Source organism: Liolophura sinensis, chromosome 6 (assembly GCF_032854445.1).
Source record: "Liolophura sinensis isolate JHLJ2023 chromosome 6, CUHK_Ljap_v2, whole genome shotgun sequence".
Lineage (NCBI taxonomy): Eukaryota > Metazoa > Mollusca > Polyplacophora > Chitonida > Chitonidae > Liolophura > Liolophura sinensis.
The window spans coordinates 58,469,300-58,489,274 of record NC_088300.1 but is presented as its reverse complement, the minus strand read 5'-3'; the positions used below and the strand labels follow the sequence as shown (position 1 = coordinate 58,489,274).

The following is a 19,975-nucleotide window of genomic DNA, read 5'->3' as shown; positions in this document are numbered from 1 at the left end:
TGTTACAGAGTTACATGTACACAAACAAGTTTACATAAGGGTATTTCTGACCACATTGTGTACAATAATATTCTATATCTACCATTTTAAATTATTTACAGAAGAAACACTTTTTCTTTGGCCTGGAAAAGGTTATAGGATTAGTCGACCAGAAAAACAGAATAAGTCGACCAGAATAAGTGTACCTCAACAGGACTTCAGTTAAAGATACTACAATAAGAAGAGACCAAAGAAGAGTGTAACAGCACTTTTCATGGTCTGTGTGAAAGTAACAATTATCGAGTGCGATAGCCAAATGTTCACATTAAAAGTACTAAAGTGCAGTATCCTATAGAACATCACGTGCAAGAAAAACATGATCTTTCTTTTGCCCAGGAGAAGAAAAAGTATAAGGCTGGGTTGATCGCACTGTTGACATAAATCAAACCTTCCATGACTGGCCACACCAATGTGTACACTATGGCAGGGAGTTTTAACCCTGGAAAGTAAATCACTAGATTCATCCCTACTAGAGGAAACCACGCCATTCCAAATATGAGAACTGTGGCTGCGACACCTCTGTTGGACACGTGACGAGATCTGGTATGTTTCCCATTTTGTATCATATCGACATTGTGACGTAGTTTGATCATCTTGGCTATATGGAACCCTGCCATCAGCCCACATGACCCAGAGACAGGCTACAGAGACGGATGTAGGTAAGCGACGTCCTCGGTGCCTATTTCCGAAGTATGGATGTCTTCAGAGCTATGTTGCAAAACACATCACTGACTATAACAGTCAAAAATGTAGGTGTGAAAATTGGCATGCCATACTTACAATATTTGAATTATTTTCTTTGGTATTAGTTTCATTTGAAAATGGGTCAAGGAAATTCATGGTAAACCAACTGCTTTTAAAGTTTCTTGCTTTTTCGATAACCATCAGACAACGGCTATGATTGAGATCGGTTGAAGTTTCTCCATTAATAGAATTCTGTCACGCAAAACTCGAGTATAGGTGTTTCTAGAACTGTTGCCTGTTATTGACCCACGTCTTCACCTATTCATGTGGCAATTAATTGCAATCTCTCTCTTCGAATGACGCAAATTTTGGTCGCATCTGTCAGCGGTGAACTTGAAAACAGGATCACTGCCAATGCACTCATATAGTAATAACACGTGTCACTGGAGCTACATCGCAGCAAATATCGCAATATAACAAATCCATATAGGCCTACAAGACAAGTTTACAACCATTTGGCATCGTATTTTAACCAAATTAACATACACTCCGTGTCCATTTGCCATCCATTTTGCCATCGATAATCATCAGCGCGCCTGTAAAAAAACCTTTCTAACTTCGTTTCAAATAACACTATACACGTGACCAAATATGTATGGGCCTATGGCGGTAATTCAGTAATGGTTGGCAAACCATCACTAACGCCACGATGAGGTCAAGTTATCTACATTTAAATGTGTACATTGTCACAGCCGTACAGACTAATGCGATGTTCTGTCAACATCTAACTATTAGCGATGGTTCATTTCTGTTGATTTGAATGACTTTGTCATCAGCTATGTCAGCGTCTGTACAGGTTTACCAGTTTTGTAGTGGACATAACACTCGTGTAACAAGAGATCAAGGGGGCATTAAAATCAAATCCATTTATACAGTACATGTATATATCAAGAATATCTAGTTACCATGACAACTGCGAAAATTGACGAATGTGAGTCGCTACAAACTGTCATCTGTGTATGTGTCCACTAAAACTTAAAACTGTTGGGGTTAGAGCCGAAAGACAAAATCATGTTCTATAATAACATAAGAACTAAGTGGAGTGTAACAGCGCTTTTTATGGTCTGTGTGTAAGAAACAGTTATCGAGAGCTACACTAATTGTTCACATTAAAAGCACCAAATTCAGTATATTATATAATGTCACGTGCAAGAAAAACATGATCTTTCTTTTGCCCAGGAGAAGAAAAAGTATAAGACTGGGTTGATCGCACTGTTGACAAATACCAAACATTCCATAACTGGCCACACCAATGTGTACACTATGGCGGGGAGTTTTAACCCTGAAAGGTAAATCACAAGATACAATCCAACTAGAGGAAACCACGCCATTCCAAATGTGAGAACTATGGCTGCCACAGCTCTGTTGGACACCTGACGAGATCTGGTATGTTTCCCATTTTGTATCATATCGGCATTGTGACGTAGTTTGATCGTCTTGGCTATATGGAACCCTGCCATCAGCCCACATGACCCAGCAGAACCGAAGATTAAGGTGGGCAAAAATGTCAAAGCGGATTTCGGGTTGATACAGCATCTGGTAACTGTCTGATTGTCCGATGTGGCGAAGGTATTAAACCCCGTCAAGAAAATAATGGATGAGGATGAAGTGAGGCACACTATCCATATGGCTATGCAAACACAAACGCTACTTTTCTGGGTAATATGGGTTCTTGCCCAAAATGGACGGGTCAAAATTAAATACCGAAATACGGAAAAGGTAACAAGGTGAGATACACTCGATGCTGACGTGCAGTAAACGAAAAAGTACATCATTCGACACCAAACCTGACTGAGTACGTCGAGATGGAATAGCTCCTTGCTTAAGTATGACGCAGCCATAATAAGCAGGCACAGGTCCGCAAGCGAGAGGCTAAACAGTAGGATATAAGTCGGGGACGTCCTTAGTGAGTGTTGTCGAAGAACGAATGTCATCAAAGCTAAATTGCAGAGCATACCAAAGATAACAATGGCCAGAAAGACAAACCAGAGGACAGCAGTGCCATTCTGAAGAAACGGCAAATCATACACAACAGCTGAAGTGTTATCTTGAATTTCTGTTTCATTTGGAAATTGATGGAAGAAACCCATGATGTGGATGATGCTGGAAATATGGTTCTTGGTTAATCGTTTCCACCACAAACTGTCAGTAATGTCTCTGGTTCCAAACTCATGATAACATCCTTGAGTTCATGTAATAAACGCAGTATATAGGTCATGAAATCCTTTCAACATCAACAGCTCTACATCGAAATGCATGTGTCATGCAGCCGTGACATTCACCTACGCCAAAGGGTTCATTTCATTTTGACGTGTTGAAGGTGTTTTCATATTCCATGGGCTACCAATATATCTTTAGCAAACGTTGAAAACAGATTTCAAGAGTCCAGTGACTATCACAACTGTGCCGTCAACCCAATTTAATCGATTCCGTTGGGAACTTTTGAATCTTTAGAACTTTTGTTAGCACGGTTGTTGTTATTCCCATAATGTTTCCTGCTGGTATTCAGGAGCTGGTCAGTTGTTGCAGCTTTACATTGTTTCCTTGCTCAAGTCACTCAATCATACATCGCCACTAAATCACATTTGTAAGCGGTTGTCGTCCAGTCATCTTTAATGAAACAAACGCAACGAACGATAAGCCCCACTTATTCACAGCAATAAATTCTTGAAGTATATCCTCAACATATTCAGCTTCAAAATTCAAATAAATGACACTGTCGTATTCGTAGCTGACCTTCACGTGTTATAGGGCAACCAGTATCTCCCATGTCTACATTTACAGCGCGGTGTCCTAGCGATTCGGAAAAGCTTTTAATGCGGCCGCTATTTATACCAGTATCTGGGCACGTTGAAATAAATTTTACAAATCAGTGATCGTTCGGGCAGCAACCGATTAATCACAACATATGATTATCTGTCTACATCCAACCGCTGTACCACTAACGTCGTGGACACAGTAAATGTTACTGCTCGGTGCCATCGATGGGGTGACATAAAATGAAACGAAAGTTTTTTTTTTTATTAGCGCAGCATTCTCCACACACACTCAACTGATGTCCTAAGCAAAACATTTGTTCCTGGGTGGATCTCATGCAAGTTGGACAGATCATAATTCATTGCATATAAAGACAGATGGGTCGAAATCAAATATTTATGGAAATTAGACATTTGTTTGTATCACAAGCCAATATATTGATTCCACTTACAGTAAATAAGGGAAGCAATTTGGATAATGGCAGTTACCTGAAATTTAGTTGAATTCCAATAAACGATCTCAATGGCCATAGGGTTTTGGATTGTTTACAAAGGCCATTCGACCACTCAGTTAAACGTGCAAGGTGTATCGAGTCAATTATTCATAAAGCTATACACGTCCATTAATGATACATTTGGTCAATGATCTAAGATGTTTAGTAGTCCGTGGAATATGTGGTGTTGAGCTTGATTACTAATAACGCTTTACAGCGACACGTACAGACACATCCACGGAAGCGCTTTGACATTAGGCCCTATCCGTCTATCATAATCCCAGGCTCTATATAGACTCATCAAACGCTGAATACAGTACATCTAACAGGTCGGCAGATGAAATTGGAAACAATAAGTTAAAACACGCCCCTGAGGGTCTTTATAACAGGTAGCAGGTCAGCCTGACATCTTAACCGAAGGCCATAGTGCTCCGTTAACTATCCAATTAATTGCATTTTACACATAACATTAGCTAAGTTACTGCTCATAATCAGGTATGCTTGGAATGACTTGAAATATATACCATGCATCGAAGATTCTCTGCCTGTGGACCTTTTACCACGATCATTGTTTTAGCAAACCTTTGCATGCCGGCTTTTGACAAGGTGTAACAAATAGTAATAACACCATGGCCATCCGTGTAAAATATCACTCAGGCATATATTATGCTCATAAGGGGCAACAGTAAAGTCAAACATCAACTGGTTTACAGCACAAGCTCTCAAACTCGGTGAGATATATAAAAAATGGTGCGTATCGGGTCCGTGTGTTTTACAAAATGTCGGAGGGGAGGGGAGGACAGGGGCTCACTGCGATCATAATACTCTTGACCATTGAAGGCGCGTGTTCGAATCCAGCTCTTGGTGTGTTTCGTCTTCAAGGTTTGTCCGGTGCCTGGCGAAGGTCGATGATTTACTCCAACCACTCCGGTTTCATTCATCCATAACTTCACCGCTTTGTATAACTGAAAAATTCTTCAGGGCGTCTTTGACTACCAATCAAACAAATGAACAAAGTGTTTCATATTTTTGTACTTCTTGATGTCTTCTTGGTGAGGGTGGCTTTCAAAATGTAATTTAGTCCTTATGGTATGCTTTGTGGTGATATAAACTTTGCCCAGTCCGAGGTTACGTCGTCAACCCTATGTACGTCGTATATAATCAGTATCTGGTGATCTTTATTTGAAATCCGAATTTAGAACAAATAATAAGAATACGGAGCAATAATTTAAGGACACTCTGCTTAAGACATCTTTGATAGATTAGTTTTTAACGCCGCACTCACGGATATTTACTTCCATGACAACCGTCGGTTTCACAGTTGGAAGGCAAGTGAACATGTCAAATGAATTCCAGGGAAAACCACTAGACTGGCCCACGTTTCTTTGATCGTTTATTGTCACTGAAAAGGCTGGAGGCAAGGAAATTCAAAAAAAAACTCTTGTCTGAGGCTGGAATGGAAACACTTTCACATGTCCGACTAACTGAAAGCCATCTCAAGCATACTGACTGCATGCACGGTCATTACCATCTCCACAGGGGTAACAACCTATTGTAGTATATTATTCCTGGAAACAGTTTTATTTTCTTTGTCATGTTCTATGCCTTCAGTACAGAGGACCGTAGTAAATATGCACACAAACTATGCTAATTTTTGACAAATATTCGCGTTTTATTAATAACAGCCCAGAGTTTACGAGAACAGAAAACACTGACACCTACAAACGTCATTTTCCTCAACAATTACAGTTGAATTTCATTTGATAAAATGTGAAATAGCACGGATGTTACTTGCCAAAATATATTTACCTGCACAAACTAACCCAATATTATTTTCTTCCGTCTACAAAATGTGACTTATGGCCGTTAGTAATTTAATAAAAGAAGTACAGAAACAGAAATTCTACCTAAATAAAATTTAATGTGTTTTCTGCATTAAATACTATCATGCTACAAACATTTGCATTCACCTCATACATCAACTTAGGAACATATAAAACATTCGAAAAGCCTATCTTAAACAGATGAACATATATGTACCTAAAATTGACACTAGCAGTAGGAAGCAAACAGTGTGAAATACTGATTTAATTGTGGGTTGATGATCGAAATTTACAACACGAATGAAAACCGGTTCATGAAAGTCGAAAAATATGTTCTTCTTGATACACTTGTTCACATTTCAAAACATACGGCATTTTGAAAGCTTTTTTAAACGGATTGGGTGTCAGGAAAAATTTGCCGGGCTCTTTTCGAGCAATGTCCCTATAAGGTTAAAACTTATCACAGTCAGCGCATTTGTACAGTGGTTAGCTATGCAGCTGTTTTGGCTGGTTTAAGGTTAAAACCTCCTCCAGTGAATCTCGAAGCGTCTGGTCTCTGTGGCTGTATTATCGGAGCACCGGCTTGGGCTATAGCTCTCTCCCGCTCTCTGAAATAAAATGACCAATACGTGAATTTTTATGGAGCGTATACATGTATACATATGTACAGCTGTAACTGGATTTATGGGTTACTGTATGCTCTATTGTTCTTGGCGCATAGGTATGGGCGAGCTAGAGAGTCATCTCTGTTCTACATGATGAAAAACTGGTGTCTCCTATATTTTATCGTCTTCCAACAGATATTGTTCAGACTGATGACAAGGGGCCCAAGACAAGAAATTTCCGCTGCCTTTATTTTGCAATGTATAGGTTCTCCTGTATAAATACTCCTACATATACAATTAACGATCGGTGTTCTGAGCCAACTACTGTACCTCGAAAAAGTTTTCTGCATTATACACACAACTGAATGACAGTAAAGATGGGGACAAAAAAGGACTGAGAAATAAATGAAAACATGACACATGGTAAAGGCATGATGTCATCATCATACCTTTGAGACTGTTCCTTTTTCTTCTGTAAAAAGTATTTCTTCTTCACCTCTTGCAGTTCTCGCGCAATTCGCTCTATCTCATATTTATACTCGCTAACCTGTGACTCGTACATATTCAGTTCTGATGACATTGCCTGAAAGAAAGCATAAAGAGAATACATGTAGACTGTTTCCTGTAATAACATGTCATTATAAATACTCCTCCCTAGTTCGGTATGATCTCCAACACAGATGGTCAGATAACTTACAATTAGCAAATCATGTCCTGAGCATCATTTATTACAACATAATCCGTGATTCAAAGCATCACGAACATTAAGAAATATCGTTGCAGGAATGCTACATACCTTCATCTGTTTCGTCTTTTCCTTGAGAGTCTGCTGGTAGATGGTCAGTTGTTCAGCCACTTCTGGACCTGGCTGTCGAGCTAGAATGTGTTTCAACTCAACATAAAGTTTCTCTTTCTCTTGGATCAACAGTTCCTTTTCAACAACTTCCTCCGTCTTTGATATCAGACGTTTTTGTAACGTGTGGATTTTCTGGATCATCTCGTATGTGCTTGGGTCGCTTCCCTATAACATGTGATTGTTAAACTTAGATTAGCTAAATGGAAATGCCACGTTTCCATTCATAACAAAAGACTACCAACATAGAAAACATCAATAAAAAAAGCATACAATTACCACTGCCTACCAGTCATCTTATTGCATGCACCTTTCACCACGTATGTATTGGTGTTGATCCAACACTGTACACCAACACAACTCCACTTGTACAAGTGTTACATGTACCTAAACTGGCATTAACCCCACCCAATCTTACATTATGAAGTTGCCACTCTACAACGAAATGAATCAATGCGGAAAGTAAAATTACAACTGGCAATTCAGAATCAGCCGTGAGACAGTTGTGATTGTGACTGACCTCGAGTTTCCTCCATCTGTGGATGTTCATGGGGTTTTCAAGCTCCTCCTCTAGGGCCTTACAGCGTGTCCTCTCCCTCAATAGCTCCCTCTGGAGGTGATACACCTCACGTCTCAGGTCATCCACGTTAGCCACACTCTTCTGCAGAATCATCTTCTCACGACGCAGTTTTTTGATCTCCAGTTTCAGAACTCGTATATCCTCCAGTCTCTGGTTGTACTGGATCTCTCCTTTGTTCAGCACAGACTGCTGGATCTTGATCTTCTCGTACAATAGCGCCAGTTCATCGTTTCTCCTGACCAGCTGAGTACCCAGAATGTCTCGCTCACCGATCACCTGTCAACACGAACGTAACGTCACACACTACAAGACCCATACTTTCCAAAATTAAGTTTATGACATGCTTGAAAGAATTTTTTGTTCTAAAATCACATACACACATCACCGCATTTTTCGGAACAAGAAAAAGTTAGAGCACATATAGCAACAATTATTCTGGACTTGTGCAATCAGAAATTACATGATCAGTTGATGACTTAGGTGTCAATCAATTCAGCTTGACGAAGACGCAAAACAGCCTATAATGGTTCAATGCTATCATAGCTGTTCCAGAAGATATTAAGAGGGTGAAACTGATGTTGCATTTACTAGTATACATACGGACTGATTTTCTTTCAATTCAGAAGGTTTAAAACTCGATACTTTGAGCCACAACAGTCCTCACCTGATCAAGCTCTTTCTTCTGTTTGACTCTCTCTGCATCAGCCTCAGCGATGATCTTGAGCAGTTTTCTCTCCTCTGCCTCCTGGGCCTCAATGTACGCCTTGCTTTCGGCAGCCTGTTGTTTCATCTGCTGCAACTCCGCCTTCAAGGTTTCCTTCTCTTTCTCCACCCGCTGGTGTTCCAGATGCTCCTTCACCAAAGCTGCTTCCTTAGCCTGGATCTCCTCCTTCAGTTGGTCAATTTGATGGTTCATGATCTTCAGCTTACGCTTCATTTCAGTGATCTCATCCTGTAAATCATAAGGGTGATACATTTCAAAATTTATAGAATACGAATTTTAATCTTATTTCAAATTACATCACTTCAGTCTCACATTTATTTATTTGAATGGTGTCGTACGCCATACTCAAGTATATTTCAATTATACGACCTTTCTTTCATAACCCCTTTGATACGACCTTTCTTTGATAAGCTGTTGAATGCCAATAGCTTGCCCTATTAGCTTGCCCTGTTGTCGCATCGTTAATGTGGAGACTTTTACGGTATGTATAAAAGAAAAGCAGTGTCCCCACAAATTTCAGAAAACATTACCAGTTATTATCACAAGTATCTTAGAATCAAGAATGAATTTCTGTACCTGCGATTCAATGAGGTTCTTGCTGTACAGGTTTCGGTCACTCCTGACGGCTTCGTACAAATTTTGTTGTTGTTTCAACTTGGTCTCCGCCTCAGCTATCTTCTTCTTGTAGTCAAAGATCTGCATCTCTCTTACCTTTACATCCTCCATATGTTGTAACACCTTTGAACACAACCCACAATTCAATACAATCCAACATAACAACCGTATTCATAAGACAATTATATGACATTACATGACACTTTAATAGATGTAAAAAGTTGGCCTGTCTTAAAAATGATGCTGAGGATAATTTGTTCTTAAATTTAAGTGCGTCCATAAGTATCACCTAGTCTTGCCAACATTAATTTCTTAAATCACAAACAATACAGCCTGAATAACCAGTTTACGAAACAGTGGTCAAATAAAATAAGCAAATCAGAAGTATTCTGTAATGGTCACATTAAAAGCTAAATGATTCCATACATTTGTATATGTACATGCAAACAATTTATGTATGAATTAGCCACCAACTCTCACCTTTTGTGTGAGGTCACTGGCCTCATTGATATATCTGTCTCTCTCCTTTTCCAGCTGGTAAATGATCTTCCTCTGTTTCTGAGCCTCCTCTTTGTAGTTCTGGATTTCCTGTTCCAGGTTTTTCTTTGACTGCTCGTGGAGTTTGACCAGATGGAGCTGCTTCTGGGTGGCTGCTGCAGCTTTCAACATGTTCTGTTATGGAGAAATGTAAGTACATGTAGTACACACTTAAAGTGTTGATAATTCAATGTGCAATTATTGTCAAAAGAGTTGACATCTCTTGAATTAACACAATCCCATATACAATTATATTTTGTTCTGTAGTTATGTACCATCATTCCTCCACTTTTTGGAGTAAAAAGAGCAACTTTCAGTGCAATTTATGCACCTTTTCCATTTGTTTTTGGAGATAAATATATTGGTAGTGTTGGTCATTTTCAGGGCTTCACAAAAAGTACAATTTTATCAATCTACACAGAATAGTGCCCTCAGAGTATGCTTAAATAAACACCTTGCAAACATTTGAAGAATTTGAAGAATTACAGAACACTATTTTCTTCTCACCTTATTTAATATGTCTCTCTCCCTGACCAAGTCATCTATAGCCTTTTTATCTGTTTCAGCCTGTTTCTTGGATGCCTCCAGCTCTGCATTCAAGAGTCGTATGATAAACAATTTAATAGCCTCCTTTAAAAAACGCCCACAAATTAAACAGAAAGCTAATCATATCAATAACATAATGATTAAAATCAATCCAATAACAAAGGATAGCTCTATACAAAACTTATTTTCTTCTTGTGATGGCATGACTTTTGTCAACTACAAACTACCAGGTAAAATGAGATTTACTTTATGGGCTGATAAAATGTTCTGTTTATTAACATATCTTTGAAGTTAGACACACCTCTTTCCAGGCCAATAATCTGTCCTTTGAGGGTCTCTTTCTGTTGTTCAACATCTACCTTCTGATCTTCTACTGCTCGCAGTTTACGTTGAATATTCTCTCTCACTTTGTTCACTCGCTGAGTTTCAGTCTTCAGGGCATTTGTCTCATCTTCTTTTTGCTGGAATAACACAACAAAGATAACTACAGAACTAGAAATGAGCAGTGCTTAATAAGTGTATGAATACTAGACACAGCAATGGAATTTGTTTTACATTTTAAAATAATCTGCATCCATCTTAACAGTCTAAAATATTTTGAACTCCAATATCTCTACAACTTGGGTGCTTCCTCAAAAAAGTGCATAGTTTTTCATTTCTTAAATTCTGACTAAGAACATCACACGCCTTTAATTAAGATTATTCATGCATGTATAATAACCTAAGTATACAATGATATTATTGAGAGTCAATATACATGTACATACTTTGATGATAATGCAGGGTTCTCACGAAGAAAAATAGGGCAATTTACCACATAATATAACAGCCTTACCAGTGCTGATACACCTTATATTTAGCTCACTACAACTGGTTGGTTTTAACTAATTGGGCCAATCAGATCCCCTTTTAAATAACCTGCCTTGAGATCCAATGCTTTTGACTGGTTCTCCTGGGCCAGCTGATCAGCCATACTGATCTGAACCTCATAGTCATTCTGCAGTTTTTGGAAGCGTGCATTTAAGATTTCTGTATCCTTGATGGCTCTCTCATTAAGAATCTGTCAAAGAAAACACCATAAATTAAAAACAATCAGTGCAATGATGCAACAATAAAACTCAGACTAAACTATTAATCAAAAGGTACTTGTGGATTTCTGTTGTATAAATGTTGAACAATAAAAATGGCAGTGGTTCACGCCATATAAAATTATTTGCCATAGACTTACCCTCTGTTCTTTGAGCTGTTGGTCCAATTTGGAATGGTCCTGTTTGTAGCGTTCTATTTGAACCTGCATGGTCTTGATTTCTGATGATCGCGCATCAAGTTCAGCTTTTGTCTGTTTTAACTCTCTCTCCATTTTGTCTCTTTTTCGGTTTTCACGCTGAGCTTCATTATTTCTAACCTGGATGTCTTGATTCAGCTGAAACGGATAATTTTACATTAAAAGATTGATGGTGTATTTGGCTAACAATTTTCTCATCTATCACTATTAAAATTACTGGTATTTATGCCATAGTGACGAATACTTCAATTTACAAACAAATATGGTGGATGAATTCAGGTTTGTCAAACATCTTACAAACCTCTTAAATGAGATATATAATGAACAAAAGAGTTGAAGAAACCCACAACTCATTATGCAAGGGCTAATGTTGACATGTTTTCAGGGATTGGGAGACAGTGAGAGAGTTACACCTGAAGTTTTTCTCACCTCCTGTATTTTTTCCTCCGTTGCTAATTTGTCAGCCTCCAACTTCTGTTGTTGCTCATGACTATTATTCAGTTGTTCTCGTAGCTTTACAATTTCAGACAGTTGTTCATCTCTTTCCTTGGTCAGATCTTCTTTGATTTTTAACAGTTCATTTACACTGAAACAACAAATACAAAAATATAACTTTATCACTCAAAATGAATGTACCATATATCTGTATTGATTTCACATATAGCTCTAGGATCTCCAGAAGACAAACTTAAGAATCGGCTAAGCTATTCAAACTACTCAGTTAAGGTCAAATTTCTTAGGTGATATATACATTTATTACTGTGACTTATCCCATCCAAGGTACACCATGCATTTAGCAATAAATGCTAAAATGCTCAGAAGTCATCGTACACACACTGTGTGAAAATAAAATGTGTACCTAATGGCTGTAACTACTAATAAAGCTAATCTTTCAACATGATCATCCATTCTTTCACAATTTTACTGACCAACAACAATACTAACCTATGTTCCTGCCCCATTGTTAGTCCTGCACCTTGCTCAACAAGCTTACTCAGGTTAGCAATTTCCAGTTTTAATGACTGAATTGTTTCTCTAGCTCTTGTTTCTTTTTCATGGGCTGCGTCAACCATTTTCCATGCTTTTTCTATTTCCTGTCAATAAAAACAATGTTAATGAATATGATATATGACCTCCTTTATTGCTTTGATACTTGAACTTTACAGTTTTAATACACCTAAAAGAAAAACAGAAAGATTCAAATATTAGAGCCAAAAACCTTTTCATTACTGAGATTTTTATTTCATTCACTGTTTATTTGAACAAAGCCAATTTTCAAGACTGAAAGCCACCATACACATGTGGTTAAATTTTATATCATTAGAAAGAATACAAAGACACTGTAATCAACTCACCTTTTTCAAGGAAGCAATAGTTGCCTGATCTTCTTGTGAAAGTTTCAAAGCTGTAGAAACCTTGGCTGAGTGAGACACAATTTCTGCATTTAATTCCCGACATTTTTGCATCAAACGTTTTTCACTTTCATGAGATTTTTTCAGAGCACGATGAAGTTTTTCATACTCCCCACGGAATTTTTCCAAGCTCTTATCTCCCATTAGCTCTTGAAGGACCTGTATCAACAAAACATGGACAACATTTTAACTGTGAGTATTATATAATTAACACAAGACTTAACATGAATACTACTTGAAGCTGTGCAGATTACCATAGTGTAAATGCATTATTACATATACATGTATATGTATCTTTATGTATTGATGTTCCAAATGTATTTCTGTTCACTAGACATTTTTCAACATTGCAATATAAATGGTTTTAATTGCTTTGTTTCTCTTTCTCTTGTTGGAAATAGGGGAACGGGCAAGTTAACTGTATAACACCAGGTACACATTTGCAGATGCAAAGCGAGAAACTTGAAAGCAGCATACACAACACACAGAATCTGTACTTATTTTAAATCATTCATTTCGTTCACATTATAGACATACCTCCTGAAAGTCCTTCTCCAGTGCCTCAAAGGCACTGTCATCAATGGATGTTTTATCCTTTGTATCCTTTTTCTCCTACATAAAACATAAAAATGTTGTAATTATTTACAAATATGGCAATACTAAATAGAGAGCGTCAATCAATGAATGAAGTTGAAACTGAAAGAACGTGACTGCCATTCACAAAATGAACAAGTGAAACATACTCAAAATCCCAAGTAAAACTAACAGCGGATTACAGCAAAACATTAAGGTCATAATTCTTCAAATCTATTTCACTTTTAATACAATCACATAGGAAATTCCACCAAAAAGCACGACAACAACAACAACAAACATACAGCAAAAACCATTGCAAAAACTTTCCATAAATCTATCTCTTTGAATCGAACAACCAGAAATTTCAGAACTAACATCTTACCTCTGTCATTTTGTTTTTTGTGGTGGATGAGCTTGTATCAAGAAAATAACTGTAACTCAATGAAATCAAATCATAAATGACTCCAGTGTTGTCTGAGGATGCAGTATTTACATCTTTCGTTTCCAAGGTTTCACGAAGCGCCGTCTATTGGCAGGGGGAAATAATCGACATAAATTACCTCCCTTGACCTTATCAAAACATTGACACGTGCTTTCCGGTGGCTGTCACATGGATTTATCACGAGACAGTGATAATGTATTAACAGTAACACACACAAACAGTATGTTACAAACATAGGCCAATGTCGATATAAGAATGGTTTCGTTTTTCACCAGTTTTTCTGAAGCATGCGTTCGTGCTTTCATTTTGTTAAGCGCTGTGCGCGAGTTGCCAGCGCAAGGGATTGTTGGATGTCCAATTTTCGGGTGTACGCCCAGCGGATCGTTCGCATTACAGTTGAGGCTACCGTCGTCACCAGTTCGAGTCAAATGGAAAAGTAGTGTACTCTTGGAACCTCTTCATAATAGCTTAGGATGTGTAGGAAACGACGCGGGCATAGTTTGTCCGATTCTGACCGGAAAAGCTGTGTACGTATAATCTAGTCTGAGGTTGCTCTGGCGTTAGGTTTGGCAAAATTTTATTATTCAGAGCGTATAACTAGTAAGATTGAAGAAAGTTACACTTGCAGTTTGCACTCACAGTTTGTATCTATTTTACCGTTATTCTGGTGCTGTTGACGGCACAGTACATCTTTTTCTTTTTTAGTCACATAGGAAAGAACTAAATGAACCATATGCAATATCCATATGGCATCATACCAGCCAAATGTACAACGTGAGTACCGGTATTATTTTAGCTGCAGAATTTGACAGTGGGCATTGTGTGAGATGAAGAATAGCTATGCATTTCTAGACAGGAGTGAGCCATTGATGTATAATTACGTGCATTATTAATAAATGCACTGTCATGCTCAAAAGTACCAAACAGACAAGAAGAATTAAAATAAAGCTTTTCCTCTATTTGTGTTACTGGGTATGTTTTCTTGTCTTTACATTTCAGGCATACTTAATTGTTTATGTAATATGGTGTTGTCATATTGTTTGTTGAAGAGGGTATGGTGGCTTAAGCCATGAGAATGGTACTGTGGCATGGGAAGATGGCATACTGCATCACCCACCTTTGCCTCTGATGGATATTTTTGGGGACATCATAGGATCAGATGGAGAGAAACTACTTCAATACAGACCTGATGGGACAGTGATACAGCCTGTGATAGCCCTCATCCCCTCCATGATAGACATCTTTAGGTAATTGAAATCATTCAAAAACAGAAACATATTGATTGCACCCATGAAGGTACTTAAACTGCTGAAGAAATTAAGGTTCTGTATTTTAACACTAAAACATGCCCAGTGTTCCTCAGCTGATATCCATTGTTAAGGAACAGATTATAATGTGCAATAACATGTAGCAGTTCAAACAAATTTTTCAACTTTCAATTTGGGGTGTAAAAATGGTGTTGAAATACAGTTTTCTTAAAGACCCAGCGGTTAGCCTGGAAATTAAGTAGCTGGCAGCATTGACTTGAACGATTATCCCTCTAGGGGACAGACTGAATGGGTCTGGCCGAAAGGGGGCGGGGGTGTGGGGAACGGACTGAGTGGAGGGTGGGTGTAGGGGTACGAAGGGGGCGCTAAGCCGACCCAAAGAAGCCATGCAGTATGTGTACATGTTACCTTGCCCACACTCTAGTGACATGGTTCAACAGGCTCTGGGCACTCTGGGGGTGGTCACACCAAGTTCTGAGCAAGATCAACAATAACGTAATTTCTGAACAAATCTGAGTGTTGATGGAAAATATGCATAATATAGAGGGATAATTAACAGGTATAAAAGTACCCCAAAATGAAATTTTATTAACAAAAATTCAGGGGCATAATTTTCTTGATTTGGCATTTAAACATATTGTTTGTTTTAGAGTTCCTTTTCATATATCCTTTAAAGCATTGTTGGACAACAAAAGGATAGTAAAATATAAAAAAAATAAAGTAAGTGCTAAACCATCCAACACCCTAGTGATTTTGTTTTTTGTTGTAGTCTAAATCTAGCTGACAATGGCATCTTGCTTCTGACATCATCATTTGGTGTTCTGACAACGTATTTTACTAGTAAGTATACTGAGGATGTCAAAACACACGTGTGCTGCACGCCCAAGTTGTAAGGATAAACTACTTTACAATACTGTCTCAGAGAGGATCTGTACATTGATGTCACTATGGAAACGTAAATAATTATATAAAAAGGAGCTTATTAGTTGCATGATAATGCTGTTGCATTTTTCACATGATAAAAGTGTGTTTTATGTGGTATGCAATGCAAAAATGTGAATAATCCATTGTTTCGTTTGTGTACAGATGGAGTTCCTGGTGGGACTGTGACTATGCGCTACAAAGTGAATAATGCCACTGGGACATTCTACCCAATAGCTACACCCGTAATTCGTGGACACAGATCCTACATACTGGCTGTGTTCAGAGCAGAGAACACCTCCAGCAAGGTGAGCGTTGTACCACCTGCAAATCTGCAGGGATTGTAAAAATAATAAAACATAAATAAAATTCTGAAAATAGTTAAGCAGTAATAAAGTTTTTGAAGATTGTGTATAAAGCGACAGTATGAAACATATTGTCTAGATACATGTACCAGTAAAGTCATTAAATGGGGATTTTGCTGCTTTAGTATGGTGTGACATATTTATTAAAGATTTTGTGACAAAATGTAAAAAGAAAGCATAAAAATGTGTGAAAGCATGAGAGATTACCTGAAAAAAATGTGATAAACTTATGTCCTCTCATCCTTGATGTAAATTATACTTTTTTTTATTTTGTTGTTTCAGGAAAATGGCCTTCTCCGTTTATTTGGTATTGACTTGAACGATCAGTTTGTTGGTAAAATCCAAGTGGTTTGGTTCACTGACCTTGGCCATCTTACAGGCTGTGATTCAGCAACACTGACAGACAACAGTCTCCATCATCAGCAAATTCAGACATTCCAAAACTCTGCTGCTTCCAATGGCTCCTTACTTGTCCACGATGATATGATATTTGTCACATTGCCAGTGTCACATAATCGTGATACATTATTAAATAAATCTGACTTCTGGGCTGTTAGAGACAGTGGAAAGCAGGGATTTATTAAGTACAGTGATGCTTTATCTATTGATGATTTATCTCTCTACAGTGTCAACCCAACTGACAGTTTAAATTTCCATACCAAAAACGAAGGTACTGGTTTACTTAGAAAAGGCGTAGACAAAAATTTTGATTTCTATGAAGGAGAAAACATTTCAAATGATTATGAAGGTGAAGTTGGCCATACCCTTTTGTGGGGCAGCCATAAGATACAGGGTAAAATAACTGGGTTAGATTGGGGTGGAGGAGATGTTAAAATCATCATAGAAATAGACCTATCATTACTGCTGAGAACTTCTGCCAGAATAACGTCAAAAATTATGACCGTTAGAAATGAAACAGACAGTCCTGATTCCATATTGTTTGGTGTTAGCGTAGTGAATAAAACTGCAGCTTTCGTCAATATACTGAAAGAACACAACATTTCGGATATCAAGAACGTTAACTATGTTGTTTGTGTGACAACTAGTTTAGAGTCGCCTCCCCTTGTGACATTACGTTGGATACTGCCAGTGCCCGAAGATGGCACTGTCCACGGTCAGCTGGTCGGCATTCCTTCTGATACTAAGCTCAATAACAAGGCCAAAAATAGGCCGAAGGACTCAGAAAATATCATTGTCGCTTACGCTGTTGGTGAAAGTTCTACAAATGTGTTTGCTATTTATTAAAGGAAAGAAAAAGTTTAATAAATTATTTTTTTACATTGAACTGATGTAAATTTCATTTCATCCATTCACAATACATCTTAAAATATATACATACATATATATATATATATATATATATATATATATATATATATATATATATAATGTTTCTTCTATAGTACATATATAGAGAGAGAGAGAGACAGAGTGTAGGTCTATATGTCTCCATTGATTCCTTCATTGCTTTATAGAAGCTGTATATATATATATATATATATATATATATATATATATATATATATATATATGCGGACTTTCTCAGCTGACAAGTTCATCAATTGATGCAACACACGGATTTAAAATTCTAGGAATTGTATATGAGTTTCCGAGTTATTTAATTTCTCCCGGACATGTCTAATGCCGGATATTCTGAAGTATTTCACAGTGCCCTGAAGAGTGTCTCTCATCCACTTATGCGCACTATATACATAAAGGCGTGTGTTATTGACACCTGCACATTAAATGGACTGCTATAGCATACATAGTGTGATCAAAACTGAAATAAATAACATGTGGAATTAAAATGACATACAATATAGATAAAGATGTTCATCAATCAGATTTCGAAAACCAGAGCTTTTACTAGTATAGGCCCGGTCACGGCGGTAAAATGTGTACGCATGCCTTCATCACCATGCAACGTAGGCCCCTGTATCCCCCAAGTTTACACACTGAATCACCACGCTTTACATACGGTCTCCAGTTAATGCATTGTCCTTACAGCGCTGCATGCATGGTTCTTTTCATGCATTTCATATGTGTATCACGATGTATGTGTATTATTACTACATTGTGGTTCACGAATAGGGGTCTATGCGCTGCAAGCAAGCTGCATGGCCTATATATATATATATATATATATATATATATATATGTTGACACGCCTATCTTTCCTAAAATTTATGCACAATTTCCAAAATGCATGCAAGTTCAGTTTAATGCAAGTTACTGCAGAGTTACTTCGATACTATAAAATGTCTTTTCGTGAAAGCAATTCTCTAAGGACCAGTCTCCATGAGATGTTGGCAATGACATGCGTGATGTCAAAGACCACGTGTATATCTAATGTTAAATCCCGCAAAAATCAATTAGAGCTGAATATTAAGTACTAGTTTTATAGGTATTCTGTTGAACGGACGCTAACATCAAACTAATCGTAAAATTAAGTTATTTATTAACTCTTGTTAAACTCCTGGACAAACGGAACAATGATCAGTTAATTTATTTATTTATTTGATTGGTGTTTTACGCCGTACTGACTTTCTCACTTATATTTCACTTACACGACGGCGGCCGGCATTATGGTGGGAGGAAACCGGACAGAGCCCGGGGGAAACCCACGACCATGATCAATTAATGGATGGGACAACAAACAAGCATCATGAATAAATAAGGAAAACTATCCAAAATTATGTGTTTACATGTAGGTTGAAATTGGGCAGGATTGTGTGGCCAACTTTATGGGCCATATTTTGGTACGATGTTTTTTCTTTATTATACATATCTTGATTTTTTTCAACGCATAATCAGTGAATAATATCAGATTATCTGGATTATATATATATATATATATATATATATATATATATATATATATATATATATATATATATATATATATATATATATATATATATATGTTATAAGAAAATATTTCACAAAACAAACGTTGAGGTGGAAAAAAATCTCTTGACCACACCAAAAAATGGCCCATCCACGGGAGTCTACGTGAATCTTACTATCTGCGCGAGTATAAAAGCTGTCTTATTCGGAAAATATAATCTTAAGACAGTTAGTACTCGCAAATTCTTAGTTTCTTGATCTTCATGATATACTGCATTTTTGTTTTTTCACTTGTAATACGCGAAATCTTATCTGTTCTGTGGACAGAGAAAGGCTATGCCGTCTTCAGACCAGATTTGTGCTTTAAAGCAAAAGACCTCTAAAAATCGAAGTAGGCATCATTAGATAGACCACTTAAAACTACACATAAATATATTTTCATTTATTTTTTTTAGAATTTTGTGAAAAGAGTGAAAGGCGCTCAAACATTTGAATTCTAAGCTAGGTGGTCTTCCAGGAACATACTATCAGAGGTTAGGAACT

The 19,975-nt window shown here is 37.5% G+C and overlaps 2 protein-coding genes across 3 annotated transcripts; one reads left to right on the top strand and one right to left on the bottom strand.

Annotated features, from left to right (window-relative positions):
* Positions 1–5,681: 5,681 nt before the first annotated feature.
* Positions 5,682–14,085, bottom strand: LOC135466596 (cilia- and flagella-associated protein 58-like). Its single transcript, XM_064744169.1, has 16 exons — positions 13,972–14,085; positions 13,551–13,625; positions 12,957–13,172; positions 12,547–12,695; positions 12,031–12,187; positions 11,545–11,739; positions 11,239–11,376; positions 10,618–10,777; positions 10,278–10,360; positions 9,714–9,905; positions 9,195–9,356; positions 8,559–8,846; positions 7,835–8,170; positions 7,258–7,482; positions 6,911–7,044; positions 5,682–6,464 (listed from the first exon to the last, which is right to left on the bottom strand). The coding sequence occupies exons 1-16, from the start codon at positions 13,978–13,980 to the stop codon at positions 6,347–6,349; spliced, it is 2,637 nt and encodes an 878-aa protein (XP_064600239.1). The 5' UTR covers positions 13,981–14,085; the 3' UTR covers positions 5,682–6,346.
* Positions 13,131–17,863, top strand: LOC135466597 (uncharacterized). Of its 2 annotated transcripts, none has more exons than XM_064744171.1 (5): positions 13,131–13,205; positions 15,081–15,278; positions 16,069–16,139; positions 16,386–16,528; positions 16,868–17,863. In XM_064744171.1, the coding sequence occupies exons 2-5, from the start codon at positions 15,160–15,162 to the stop codon at positions 17,828–17,830; spliced, it is 1,296 nt and encodes a 431-aa protein (XP_064600241.1). In that variant the 5' UTR covers positions 13,131–13,205; positions 15,081–15,159; the 3' UTR covers positions 17,831–17,863. The 2 variants fall into 2 exon arrangements, with proteins under 2 accessions (XP_064600241.1, XP_064600240.1); XM_064744170.1 differs by lacking the exon at positions 13,131–13,205 and adding an exon at positions 14,203–14,558.
* Positions 17,864–19,975: the final 2,112 nt, after the last annotated feature.